General features: G+C 38.1%; 1 protein-coding gene across 1 annotated transcript in view; it reads left to right on the top strand.

Moving 5' to 3' along the window:
* Positions 1-13,663, top strand: part of BCAS3 (BCAS3 microtubule associated cell migration factor) — a 703,975-nt gene that overhangs the window by 221,506 nt on the left and 468,806 nt on the right. Inside the window, exons 11-12 of the mRNA XM_058445347.1 lie at positions 5,042-5,125; positions 12,978-13,148. Of these exons, the coding sequence (XP_058301330.1) occupies positions 5,042-5,125; positions 12,978-13,148 (255 nt within the window). The remainder of the gene's footprint in view (positions 1-5,041; positions 5,126-12,977; positions 13,149-13,663) is intronic.

A 13,663-nucleotide genomic window follows, 5' to 3' on the forward strand; every position in this document is an offset into this window, starting at 1 on the left:
TGGATACAGTATTCTTGGCTGACATACATTTTCTTTCAACTCTTTGAATCTGTAATTCCATTATCTTCTGGCTTGTGAGGTTTCTGCTAAGAAATCTATGGTTAATGTGGTGATGTTTCCTTTATATGTGATTTATTTATTTATTTAGAGACAGGATCTCACTGATCTTACTCTGTCATCCAGGCTGAAGTTCATTGGTACAATCACAGCTCACTGCAGCCTATACCCCCAGGGCTCGGGTGATCCTCTTGCCTAAGCTTCCTGAGTAGCTGGGTCTACAGGTGTGTGCCACCACACCAGGCTAATTTTTTAAATTTTTATTTAATTTTTATTTTTTTGGTAGAGATAGGGTCCTGCCATGTTGCCCAAACTGGTCTTGAACTTCTCGGCTCAAGCAATCTTCCTGCCTTGACCTCCCTAAGTGTTGGGATTACAGGCATGAGCCACTGTACCTGGCCAGAATTTCTGTTTGACTCTTTTAAAAATTATCTATCTCTTTGGTAAATTTCTCATTTATATTCCAAATTGTTTTTCTGATTTTTCTGTATTGTTTTTCACAGTTCTCTTGTATCTCACAAGATTGTTTTAAATTATTATTTTTAGTCCTATAAATGGGCTCTCATAAATTTCTTTTTGATTGGAATCTGGCTGGAGAGTTATTGTGTTTCTTTGGAGGCATCATATTTTATTTTTCATGTTTCCTGTGTCTTTACATTGATATTTGCACATCTGATGCAACAGTTACTTCTTCATATTTTTACATTTACTTTCGTAGAGGACTTTTTTTATTAATGAAGATGTATCTATAGTACTGGTTGGATAGGACACTTTGGTCTTGATTCTGGGTGTGTGCAGTAATGTAGTCTGATTTTTTTTTTTCTGTATACATCATTAGGGGTATTTATTATTTACTTAATGAATTAGGGTGTGATTATTAGTGGTGGCTGTGGTGAAGTTTTGCTGGAGACTGGGATGTCAGGTTGGCTGGTCATCAGTATGCAGTGGTGGCAGCATTGGGCTGTGTGCCTATTCTTGTGCCCCAGAGTAGTGTACACTGGCACCTATATTGGTGGTTACAAGTGGGCTGATTCTTGGTCTTCCAGGTAGCTTGCTTGGATGCTGGTAGTGGCAGTGGTGAACAGTGTGGGTGGGCTGGTTCCTGGGCCCCTGGGCAGCCAGTGTAACATGGGTGATGACAGTAGCAGTGGCAAGATAATTCTTTTTGTTCCTAATGGCGTGTGTTGATGTTGGTGGTGGCTGCAGTGGTCTGAGGGTTCGGGAGGTAGTCTCCAGGCCTGTGGTTGGAGCTTGCAAGTAGGTGCCAGCTATTGAGGCAGTGGCGGGGAGATAAGGGCCAACCTCAGAGCCCCTGGAGGAGTGCTTAGGTACCCAAAGAGGTGGATTGGGTTGGGCAGTCTCAAGGACCCTGGGTTATGTGTTCTGTCTTTGGGGATTGAAGGCAGAACTAGGCTGGGTGGGCTTGTTCTCAGGCTCCCCAACGATGAGAGCAGATACCAGCCATGGTGGGTGGGGACAGGGTAATCCTAGGATCAGTTTTTGGGTGAGGGGCCCTGAGGCTGCTTCTGGAGAGGGTAGGTCTGGCCTTAGTGGCCACAGCTAGGCTGGTAGGTGGGGAAAATGTGTCTCTTTCACACCCCAGTCCCAGTGGGGCTCACCCCGCAGTCCCAGTGGCAATGGCATATACCTGTCTCACCCCCATCCCTGGCTGCAGGAGCCTCTGCCCAGCTCGCAACCAAGTCTTAGTGGCAACTCATGCCTGCTCATGTCTCAGTCTCTGGCCTGGCAGCCCTTGCTTCCCTGCATTGGTAGCTGCTACAGCCAATGCTTTACTCAGTTCTCAGCCCCTAGTGCGGGAATGCGCCCAGATCACACCCTAGTCCCAGCAGTGACAGCCCGAGTTGTTTTTTTTCCTGAGACGGAGTCTTGCTCTGTTGCCCAGGCTGGAGTGCAGTGGCACGATCTCGGCTCACTGAAACCTCCACTTCCTGGGTTCAAGCAGTTCTCCTGCCTCAGCCTCCTGAGTAGCTAGCATTACAGGCATGCACCACCATGCCTGGCTAATTTTTGTATTTTTCATAGAGACAGGGTTTCACCATGTTGACCAGTCTGGTCTCCTGACCTTGTGATCCACCCACCTCAGCCTCCCAAAGTGCTGGGATTACAGGTGTGAGCCACCACTCCAGGCCCCTGAGTTTTTTTTGTTTGTTTGTTTGTTTGTTTTTTTTTAACACCTCAGTCCCAGTGCTGCTAGGCCTCAGAGCAGCATGCCATCTGCCAAAAACCAGGTTTGAAAATGATGTCTTGCTGGGCATGGTGGCTTGTGCCTGTAGTTCCAGCTACTTGGGAGGCAGAGGTAGGAAGATTGCTTGAGTTCAGGAGCTCTGGGCTATAGTGCACTATGCCAATCGGGTGTCTGCACTAAGTTCAGCACCAATATGGTGACCTCATAGGAGTAGGGGACCACCAGGTTGCCTAAGGAGGGGTGAACCAGCCCAGGTTGGAAATAGAGCAGGTCAGAATTCCCATGCTGATCAGTAGTGGGATCGCACCTATGAATAGCCACTGCACTCCAGCCTGTGCAACATAGTGAGACCCTGTCTCTTAAAAAGAAAGAAAGAAAGAAAGAAAAGTAAAAAGAAAAGAAAAGAAAAAGAAAATATTGTCTTGCTATAGCCACTTAGGTATCAGAAAGCGTATAGGACCCAGTACAAGCTCCCTCCCTGGAGCAGTTCTGTTGGAGAGTCTCCCGGCAGCTCCCTATGTTAAGTTTCAGGGCTTGGGAGGCTTGAGGGTCTCTTTCCTAGCTAAGATTGCATGGTTCCATGGTGGGGGATATGGGCCTCTGGAATTCTCTTACTTACCCTTGCATTGTGTTGGGAAGCCACTCCCAGCTCCCAGCCTATCCTAGCCAAGCAGGCTACCTATCTTCCTTCTCCTACCACTTTTGGTGTTTCCTGTTAGTTCTCTGTTGAATTCCAGTGTTTTATCTTGGACAGTGTATTTGAAGTGTGATTCTCTATGCACTATTTTGGTTCTTCTAAATGGAGGAGGTGAGCATGAAATGGTTTTTGACCAAAGTCTATATCCCTTTCGTTCACAAAAGATAACATAGTATGTATGCTGTTTGGCAAACTGCTTTTTTTTTCTTTTGCTTAACAATATTTCCTGGAAATTAGTTCATTTGATAGAATTTTGCACTATAGAAAATTCTGACTCATCTTTAATTTTGTTGAACCAAGATATAAATGTAATTTTCTGATGATTCTAAATTTTAGACAAAATTACTTTTGTGTAGAACTGCTGACTCAGTTGTAGTTGAATTTGAAAGGTAAGAATAGGGCTGGGTGTGGTGGCTCACTCCTGTAATCCTAGCACTTTGGGAGGCTAAGACTGGTGCATCACTTGAGGCCAGGAGTTTGAGACCAGCCTGGCCAACATGGGGAAATCTCGTTTCTACTAAAAATAAACAAAAAAATATCCAGGTGTGGTGGCATGTGCCTGTAATCCCAGCTATTTGGGAGGCCGAGGCAGGAGAATTACCTGAACCCAGGAGGCAGAGGTTGCAGTGAGCTGAAATCATACCACTGCACTCCAGCCTGGGTGACGGAGTGAGACTCTGTCTCTTAAAAAAAAAAAAAGAAAGGTAAGAGTGTTGTTGTTGTTGTTGTTTTTACATATTTGTCCTTCAGTATTTTAATTACCAGAAGCAGGGAATAAGTAATAGCCTTTCTTTCCTTGCTCATGCAGCAGGAGGCAGCAGAGGAATAATTTTCATAATTATTTGAATGTGTATTTGTGGATGAATGAGTGAGCAAGAGAGAGATTCTTTTTATTTGCTAAAATGATCACTTTTCAAATTCTTTATCTTACTCTATGTGAAACCACATATGATGATCACCTATCATTTGGAAAATTCCTCACTTCTCTCTTTGAAATCTACTTAAGCAGTCATTCAGTGTGACATAACAGACATTGCCTAAAAAAAATCTTGACTTTGCATATCATACTTTTAAGGGTGTTCCATTCTATTATAATATATTACTGTTGCTTTCAGGGATGTTTAAAATAACAATGTCAATGATGAAGAAAATTTTGAATTAAGAATAAAAGGATTACATATCAGTCTTCATCGGAGGACCTGGTTTTAAACGATGTAAAGCATTTTTAATTTTTATGTTTTGTGAGATATAGATTCTTCGTGAATTCCAAAGGTTCTAAAAACTCATAATGTGGTGCAGTTTTAATACTCTACCCTTGTCATTTTGTTTTTTAAAAATGTTAAACATACAAATCTGGCTAATGACATTTTTTGCTAATTATAGGAAGTAGAGGACCAGTGGAGAATTTAATCCTGGTTTATTGCGTAGCATGTGAAATAATCATGCATATCAAAGTAGTGATTCACTTTGAAAATTGGCAGTTTGCTTTATTTACGTCAGTCACAAATAAGGATATGCCTTTTTCATTCCTAATGGTAAAAGTTTAAGTTCTCTGAAGTGGACAGCTCATATATGTGTCATAGGTGATTTATGTGTAATTTGTAACGCTTTTCCACTGACACAATTGAAAATGCAAATATGGCAAAATCTTTTGTCTACTTTTTATGTTTTATAATCTTTGTGGAGGAATTAACAGGATAAAACATCTAATTTGTTAGCATGTCAGATATTTAAGTTAGGAAGTTATGTGTAAGTCCTTTGATTATGTTTTAAAAATTTATTTGTGGAAAGGCCGCCAGACCCCAATCCTACCATTTCAGGGTTTATGGGTTATTAAAGACTATTCTTCTTGTAATGAAAACCGTAGTTGAGCATGAAACTGCCTGAGTGGCACCAGTAGATTATAAAAAGGGGTAGAAGTGTCTCAGCAAAACTTTTAGCTGTTTGTCTGAAATACACTCATGCAAACATTCCCACCCATCACCATCACTGTTCACAGTAAATAAGCTCTATCCTAATAGCCTGTAGAGTTAAACAGATTAATAGAAATGACTTTCTGCTTCTGTCTCTCTTTTTCTCAGTTGATACGATGTCATCAGTCCCGTGGTGGAGCCTGTGGAGACAACATTCAGTCTTACACTGCCACAGTCATTAGTGCTGCTAAAGTGAGTACCTCCGAAATTTTGGAGAGTTGTGGTTATGTGTAGTAACTGTTCAGATTTCTCTCCTGAATTATATTTTCTATTGTAATGATTGTAGTGCTTGTACTTACTCAATTTTAAATGTTTTAAGTCTGTTAACTAGCTTCAAGACTGTTACCTAATTAATACCACATTTGGAAGAAGCTTTCCATGTTTTAAACAGTGACTTCTGGATTCTCTGTGATTTGCATCCTTCTACCTACACTGACACCCCTTTGCATCTTTGAACATTTCAGAGTCTTCTTCTCATGAAAAGAATATTATTCCCTACGAAAACTTGAGTCAGTCCCTCGTCACATTCAAAGATTCTTTTATATCAAGGGGCTGCCCCTTCATGTTTCTCAAGTGAGCTCTTTTTTTCATGTGTGTGAGGGTTAATTTTGATGATGTCTGGTAAACTTTATGCTGATTATAAGGTATTCTTGTAACCACTATCCTTTTGAATTGTGAAGTATACAACAAAACAATTCTAATAATAGGAATGACAGAGTGAATCTAAATGACAGCATATAATAGAAAGCACAACCATTCAGAAAAGAACAACAGTTTAAAGCAAACCACAGAGTGGGAATCAAAGGTCACACTGTTTTATGTAAAACAAATACAAAAATACTTCATATTTCATCACAGACGCTTACATCATGTGCTTCAGAATGTGTTCCTTGGTTTGATGAGAGAAGCATTACGTATTTTGCACCCAAAAGAGAATTAACCATTAGGTCTTTATGCCTATAGCACTATGAGTTTTAGATTTCAGAAATCTTTTTTCTTTTCTTAAGACAGGGTCTCGCTCTGTTGCTCAGGCTGGAGTGAACACCCACCTCAGCCTTCCACGTAGCTGGGACTACAGGTGCATGCTGCCACGCCTGGTTTGTAGAGACAGGGTTTTGCCATGTTACCCAGGCTGGTCTTGAACTTCTGAACTCAAACAATCCACCCACCTCAGCCTCCCAAAGTGCTGGGGTTACAGGTGTGCATCACCGCACCCAGCAATTGCAGAAATCTTAATAAAGATTGCTCGCTTTTCTCCATTGTGTATACAAAAATTATGATGGTTATTTCAATGAAGAGCTGAGAGAGAGTACTTAGAAAACATCTTCAGTATTAGTCTACTCATTTATCCACAAAATATAGCAATGAGATCTTTTTCTCAAGTATTAGACTCCTTTTAGACTTGTCTGTCTCATACACATGGATCACAATAGTTTAGCTTATGATCATTTTCAGTAATTTTTAGTTATGGAATGGAGGATAACTTTTCAGCTCCTGTTTGCTATTCTTATGTGTTTATGTGCTTATATAAAAAGAAAGTGATCTTCATTCCATGTTTTGCTGTGGACATGCTGGAGTGAGTGAGGCTGGGGATGTTTTAAAAATAAGTGCAGGGCTGAGCGCTGTGGCTCATGCCTATAATCCCAGCACTTTGGGAGGCTGAGGCGGGCGGATCACGAGGTCAGGAGTTCAAGATCAGCCTGGCCAACATAGTAAAACCCTGTCTCTACTAAAAATACAAATATTAGCTGGGCATGGTGGCAGGTGCCTGTAGTCCCAGCTACTTGGGAGGCTGAGGCAGGAGAATTGCTTGAACCCAGGAGGCAGAGGTTTCAGTGAGCCGAGATTGCGCCACTGCACTCCAGCCTGGGTAACACAGCAAGACTCTGTCTCAAAACAAAAACAAAAACAAAAAAACAACAAAAAAAGTGCAAACTCCCCATTTTCTCATACCTCAATATTGGGAACTGCGAGGCATATGCTCATGTCTTCCACGTTTAAGACTATGAAATTATGTTTAATATAACACTTTAGGGCTGGATGCTGTGCCTCATGCCTATAATCCCAGCATTCTGGGAGGCTGAGGTGGGAGGATCACATGAGCTCAGGAATTTGAGACCAGCTGAGGCAATATAGTGAGACCCTGTCTCTACAAAAAAAATTTAAAAATTATCTGAGTGTGATGGTGCATGCCTGTTGTCCCAGCTACTCCAGAGGCTAAGGTGGGAAGATTGCTTGAGCATTGGAGGCCGAGGCTACAGTCAGCCATGATTGCGCCACTGCAGTCTGTTTACTTTTATTTTTGGGAGAATATAAGGGTTATTTTTAAAAAACTCACAAAGATGTCTCCAGACCTAGAAAACTTCTCTAGAGAATTCTTTTTAATATTTAAGAATAAACAATGGCAGTATTACAAAGACTCTTCCAGAGAATAAGCAAAGTCAGATTATGCCTAATCTGGTTTGATGAAGCCAGATCACCTTAATACTAAAACTTTAGAAGAGCATTATAATACAAGAACACTACAGTCCAAATCAATGAACATAGATGTGAAAAATCCTAAATAAAATATTTGCAGAAAAACAGCATTATATAGGATACCATATATATTGTGTCACAGTCCATTTGGAATAAGAATATATGGACATAATTATAGTATAATATATAGGACACAATATATGCTGTGTCACAATCCACTTGGGATAAGAATATATAGGACACAATTCTTCAATATATAGGACGCTATATATTGTGTCACAATCCATTTGAGATAATCCACAATATAAGGCTGGTTTATCACTCAAGATCAATGAGCATAATTTGTACATTTAACAGGAGAAAACTGTATGCTTATCACAATAGATGAACAAAAAGTATTTGATAAAATTGAAAATATATTCATTGATAATATCTTAATAGAGATAGTTTCTGGTTCTCTTGGTTTTTAAATTTTTCTCAAATTATCAAACTTGTTTAAACACAGTAAACTTGGTCATACTGAAGTCTGTTTCTGATAACTCTAATGTCTGGTTCCCTTTTGGGTCCGTTTCTGTTGTGTGTTGTTTCTGCTGGTTCTCATTTATTATGACTTGAGTCCTTGTGAAGCGGTGTCGTTTGTCTGGTGTAATACCCAAGGTTTGTTGTCTCATGCCAAGGAAATTGAAGACGCGGACACACAAGGAGTGGGTTTAAGAGTGGAAGTTTAATAGATGAAAGAAAGAAGAGAGCTTCCTCCTGCAGAGGGAGGGAGCCCAAGCGGGTTTCAGGATTGGGGCGAGATGTGATTGGTTTTATAGATGAGCTTGAGGAGGTGATGTTTGATTTACATAGGGTGTAGTGGGTTGGTTGGACCAGGTGTGCCATTTACGTAGCACGTGTAGAGGCTGGCTGTCCCACCATAATCTTTTATTATGCAAATGGAGTCTCTTCCTGGCTGGTGCCATGTTGCCTGCACATGTGGTAACAAAGAAAAGGTAAGAGGAAACCTCTATGTTGAATATACCTGACTTCCAGATACCCCTTTTCTATTGGCACAGCTGCTGGCATTCACCTGTGCAAGCTTCCAGCTTGCTTATCTATGCTTGCAGCTTGATCTTTCAGGCTGCTTTCTGTTAGAAAAGAAATTATTTGGGGGCTGATATTTATTTGAAGGAAAACCTTGCTGAGGACTCCCTTACTCTCAGTAACTGCCTAAATAATTTCTTTTTAACTCCTATTATCACTTGTTTGCCAGAATTTATTTCAAAACTTTTTAGAAAATAGTTCTGAGTTTGGGATGACAGTGGAGTTCTGGGACAGTATCAGTCTTGAATAATAATCCAATTTCAGGGATTGAGATTATTTAAATGAAGTTCACCTGCAATAGCTGCGGTCACCTTATTGCTGTAGGTGGACTCTTCTGTTGTATATTTGTTTATGTTCAAACCCAAGCTTGGAGGGAACGTCACCAAGTAGACCCATTTGGCAGGCCTTTGACTCTCATAGATGATTTTCTAGTTCCATCTATCAAAAACACCACTTAGTTTCTTAGCACCCTACCTCCTGCTTCCTATCACCAGATACCTCTAGGCCTAAATGCCCAGCGGAAATGTCTGGATTTCCTTATTCTTTCGGATTCTGACTTTGTAACTCAGTACCTTCAAGCAGCATTTTACAAAAATACTGTCTTCGATTTTCCTAGTTGTTCTCATTAGTGGAAATCAGATTGATCTGATTTCCCCAGCCTGTCATTATTGAAAATAGAAAATACATTTTCTTATTTCTTTTTTAACCATTTCTAGGTGATATATTTTTTGAGATATAACATGGAGAGCATGTTAAAAAGCCATGTAGTATGTGCTCCTTAAGAAAAATACTTACCTTAAAGTCATTTTGCAGTTATTTTATTAAGTCACTTTCTCTGAAAGTGTAATCATTACTCTTTTACTCTTTCTGATGACAGCTTCCCTTGTGGCTTAATAGAGGTTATTAACCACTTTGTTATATAGAAGGATTAATTATTAATTTTTTTGTCTTAAATTTTTTGTCTCACTGCAATTGTGAGGATAAATATATTCATTGCATATGCACTTGGAGCTCCTTAGAGGAAATAATCTTTTTTACATTTTCTGCATTTCCAAATACAACTTGCATAATATTTGTGCTATTAATGTTTTTTCCTTTGATTTTCCAAGTAATTTGACTTTTCTCATAAAGAATATGAGTCATGAATTTTTTATGGTAGTGATAAAGAAAAAAATAATATTGAAATTGTTCAAATGAGATTATTTGACACATTTATAAAATCTCGGTCCATATTTTCTAGTTCCCTCATTACTGTCTTATTTTCATGTGTGTTAACCCCAGTGTGGTCGATTGATTTAATAAAAATGCCCCTGTTTTCTCTTGTTATCTGATAACTTCTTAATGACAACTAACAGCTTTTGTGAGAGCAGCACCATTAGCACTAATGGATAGGGAGGCCAACTGAGACGGCATGGGAAAGGTTAAAGATGACTAGTGACCCTTCGGCAAAGCTGCTTGCAGCAGAACAGAATAAGTACCATGCTCATTTGAATTATAGGTCATAACGGATTTTCTCACACTTTCATTATAGTCTCTCATGTTCAGCTGTCTTACAGCTACAGTTCAGTTCTGTGAGTACTCGTGTGAAGATTCATGAGTGATTTAATGAACATTTTTATGTAGATACCTCAGATTGTGAGGACACTCAGTCTAATTTTTCATCTCCTTTTGGCCAGGTTATACTTCTCTATTCCTAATTTTTGCTGAGGCTTTATAATTTTTCATATATATTTGAGAAAATAGTCAGATATATACATACTCTGTCCACTGAAATTAATTGGAGAGACAAATTACTGTGAGGTGATTTAGATTTCCGTTAAATAACATTATCAGTTAACTTCTGGACACTAGTGCTCATAGATGAGCTTGATGCTAACATGGAAACAAATTTACCCTAAAAGCAAGGGTCTTTACAAATGCAGAAAACTTCCAGCACTTTTCTCTAACACCCCTGACTCCCTGCATAGTTAATGGGTTATGATAAATAGTAGTATCTTGTAACTTGCTATACAAATTGCAGATTTGATGACTTAAATTTTGAGTTTAGATTTTTGTCCACTACTAAGACAACTCCATCAATAGTCATGTTTTTTTTTTTTTTTTCCCTAGGAAATATCAAACACTCTTCACTTAATATGAGCTGTTGACTATGAAGTATACTGCTGTCTTCTCTCTCTCTGTGGATCTTTTTCCTGGTTCTCTTATGTTAACTTTTACTGTTGTGGTTTGCCTTGGTACACATTACTTTCCACTTTTTATGTGCTCCAGTTCTTTTAGTTTTATTCCTTTTCATTGGTATAAGAGCATGAAATAATAGGCTCAGGGGCAAATGGGGAGGATATACAACCAAAGACTTTAAAACTAAAAGGCATTCCTTTGATAAAGGGATAGCTGCGTTTAAGTGGTAGCATCTCCATTAGCATTAATGGAGTGAGTACATCAGCTGAGGCATCTCAGAGGTTAATCAGGCTTCCTGGCCTGCTCTTGACATCAATACACTGTGGCGCCTGATTCTGTTGGTCCTTCAGAGGCTTACTTGACAACACTGTAACAGACTTTGTGTAAGTCATTTCTTGTGAATTATTGAAAGAAATGTTTGGCTGCTAATTGAGGAACGCTAATGTGTTTTATAATCACTGGAGTTTGAGTTTTTAGCACTAAACAAAACAGTTACAATTGATTTGTGGCTTTCTCTTGGTTTTAGTCTGCTGTTAAATTATATCTTTTTGTTTGAATTCAGCATATGGCTTTGCTGGTCATTTTTATTTAAGTATTTATTAGTATATTATTATGGATTTTAATTTTTCCTGTTTTCCACCCGTCAGACATCTGTGTTTTGTATTCATTAACTGTGAGATCACAAGTAGTAACAGAAATAGATTACAAGGCAGTACAGGATAGTGTAAAAATCAGGCCCTGGAGACAGATGGTCCCAGTTTTGAATTCTGACTTTGTCATTGGGTAACTGTTGAGCTTCCATTTTACTTAACTTCCCTAGCCTCGATTTTCTCTTTCATAAAATTGAAGTATCTGAGGAAATCTATCAACATAGTTTATGTTAAGTGCCTTTACCAGTCCCTAGTCCATAGAAAAGCCACCATGGAAACATAGCTACCATAAAATAATTCATCTATTGTTAGTGCTGGTTTTATGGTATTTTAATAGAACATTTCTTTGGAGAATGCTTCTCCCATTTTCAATTTTAATCTAATTATTGCTTACATCACATTTAGACCTCTATACACAACTGTCTTTGTATACTATTTATGAATTAAAATTTGAAATACCATGTATATAATAGTTTATATTTTCAAATTTAGCCATAGCATGTGCCAGAATTAGGTGAGGATATTTTTTTCATAATTGTTTTAGAAAAGATAGTCACCTCACTGAAGATTAATTTGAAATATTTTAATGAAACTTTTTTTCTTACAGCATGAGAATTGGAAAAATGTACCTATATTATTTAAAATGTAACTTTTGATATATCTAAGTATTCTAGGGTGCCTGTTTTGGTTCTAGTGAGGATACCCTTCTTCAGCAATGTGTGACTCACATATATTTGTCTTTATTTAAGCTTTCTTCCTTCCATTTTTTTTCTGTAGACTCAGAAACTTGAAGCTTTCTTCCTTTCAGATGAAAAAACTTGTTATTTAGAAAAATGTTTCTATTAATGAATATGAGGATAATCAGAGGATATTTACATAGAATAAAAAATATTTCATGAGTTAGTTTTACTTATATATTTTGAATGAAATGGAACTAAAATGTAATTATAAACATCTTAAGTTATCTTTAATTGAAATAATATAGTAGGAGCACCACATTTAATTGTTTTCTGTTACCAGATAGAAAATAACTCTCTTAACTAATTTAGTAGGATACTTCATTCATCCAGTAATTAATATCTTGGACAGAGACTGTGTTTTCCATATGCCAAATATTGGTATACAGTATTATATAACAGAATATTCGTAGATTTGCTTTGGAAGCACATTCTTTTCCACATAGGTATTCTACCAATGTCTCAGTCTTTTTCATACTAGAAGATAGATATACAGTTAGAGTTATAATATTTCAAACAATTGACCATTTCATAGTTTCTACTTCTTCCTATGTCATTGATTTTAAGATGTACATATTAAGAGGAGGGAATGAAAGAAATATCTTTTATAAAAATATAATTGCACCCTTATGTAAAACAGAGCTCTTTAATTTTTTGAACTATGGCTTTATCCCTGCCATGGTGACTTTAGAGACTTTACTGATGCCACTCCCTCAAACTAATACTGATATTCTGATTAAAATTCAAGATCATTAAAAGTCAGACTGAATGTCTGTGACAGTTTACTGCTATTATAAAAGATTGTAAGAGATAAATAATTTAACATAATGATTAGGAAAATTAATAAAATGCATATTTCTATGTAGAATCCAAATACTGATGTGAAGTCATACATTTTAACCTTTCATTGTACAGACATTGAAAAGTGGCCTGACAATGGTAGGGAAAGTGGTGACTCAGCTGACAGGCACGCTGCCTTCAGGTGTGACAGAAGATGATGTTGCCATCCACAGTAATTCACGGCGGAGTCCTTTGGTCCCCGGCATCATCACAGTTATTGACACCGAAACTGTTGGAGAGGGCCAGGTAAGAAGAACTTTTGGTGTGTACAATGTGTGTTACTTGCAAAGATGGGGCTAAGATCAAGATTAGTCAAAATGTATTTGGCCTAGGAGATTATCAATTTGGAATTTTAGGAATTCAGATTATTTCAAATGAGGTTTTTCTTTAAAAATGATTAGTAACATGTTAGAACCTGCTGTTTTGAGCATTGTTTTTTTGTGTGTGTGTTAATGTTCGTTTCTTTTTTCTTTTTTCTTTTTTTTTTTTTAACAGAATATACACTTTATTATAATTTAGGATACCAACTTGCCTATCTTGTTTCCTTTTTTTTTTATTATTATACTTTAGGTTTTAGGGTACATGTGCACAATGTGCAGGTTTGTTACATACGTATCCATGTGCCATGTTGGTTTGCTGCACCCATTAACTCGTCATTTAGCATTAGGTGTATCTCCTAATGCTGTCCCTCCCCTCTCCCCCCACCCCACAACAGTCCCCGTAGTGTGATGTTCCCCTTCCTGTGTCCATGAGTTCTCATT

This window comes from Hylobates moloch, unplaced genomic scaffold, assembly GCF_009828535.3.
Source record: "Hylobates moloch isolate HMO894 unplaced genomic scaffold, HMol_V3 SCAFFOLD_10, whole genome shotgun sequence".
Lineage (NCBI taxonomy): Eukaryota > Metazoa > Chordata > Mammalia > Primates > Hylobatidae > Hylobates > Hylobates moloch.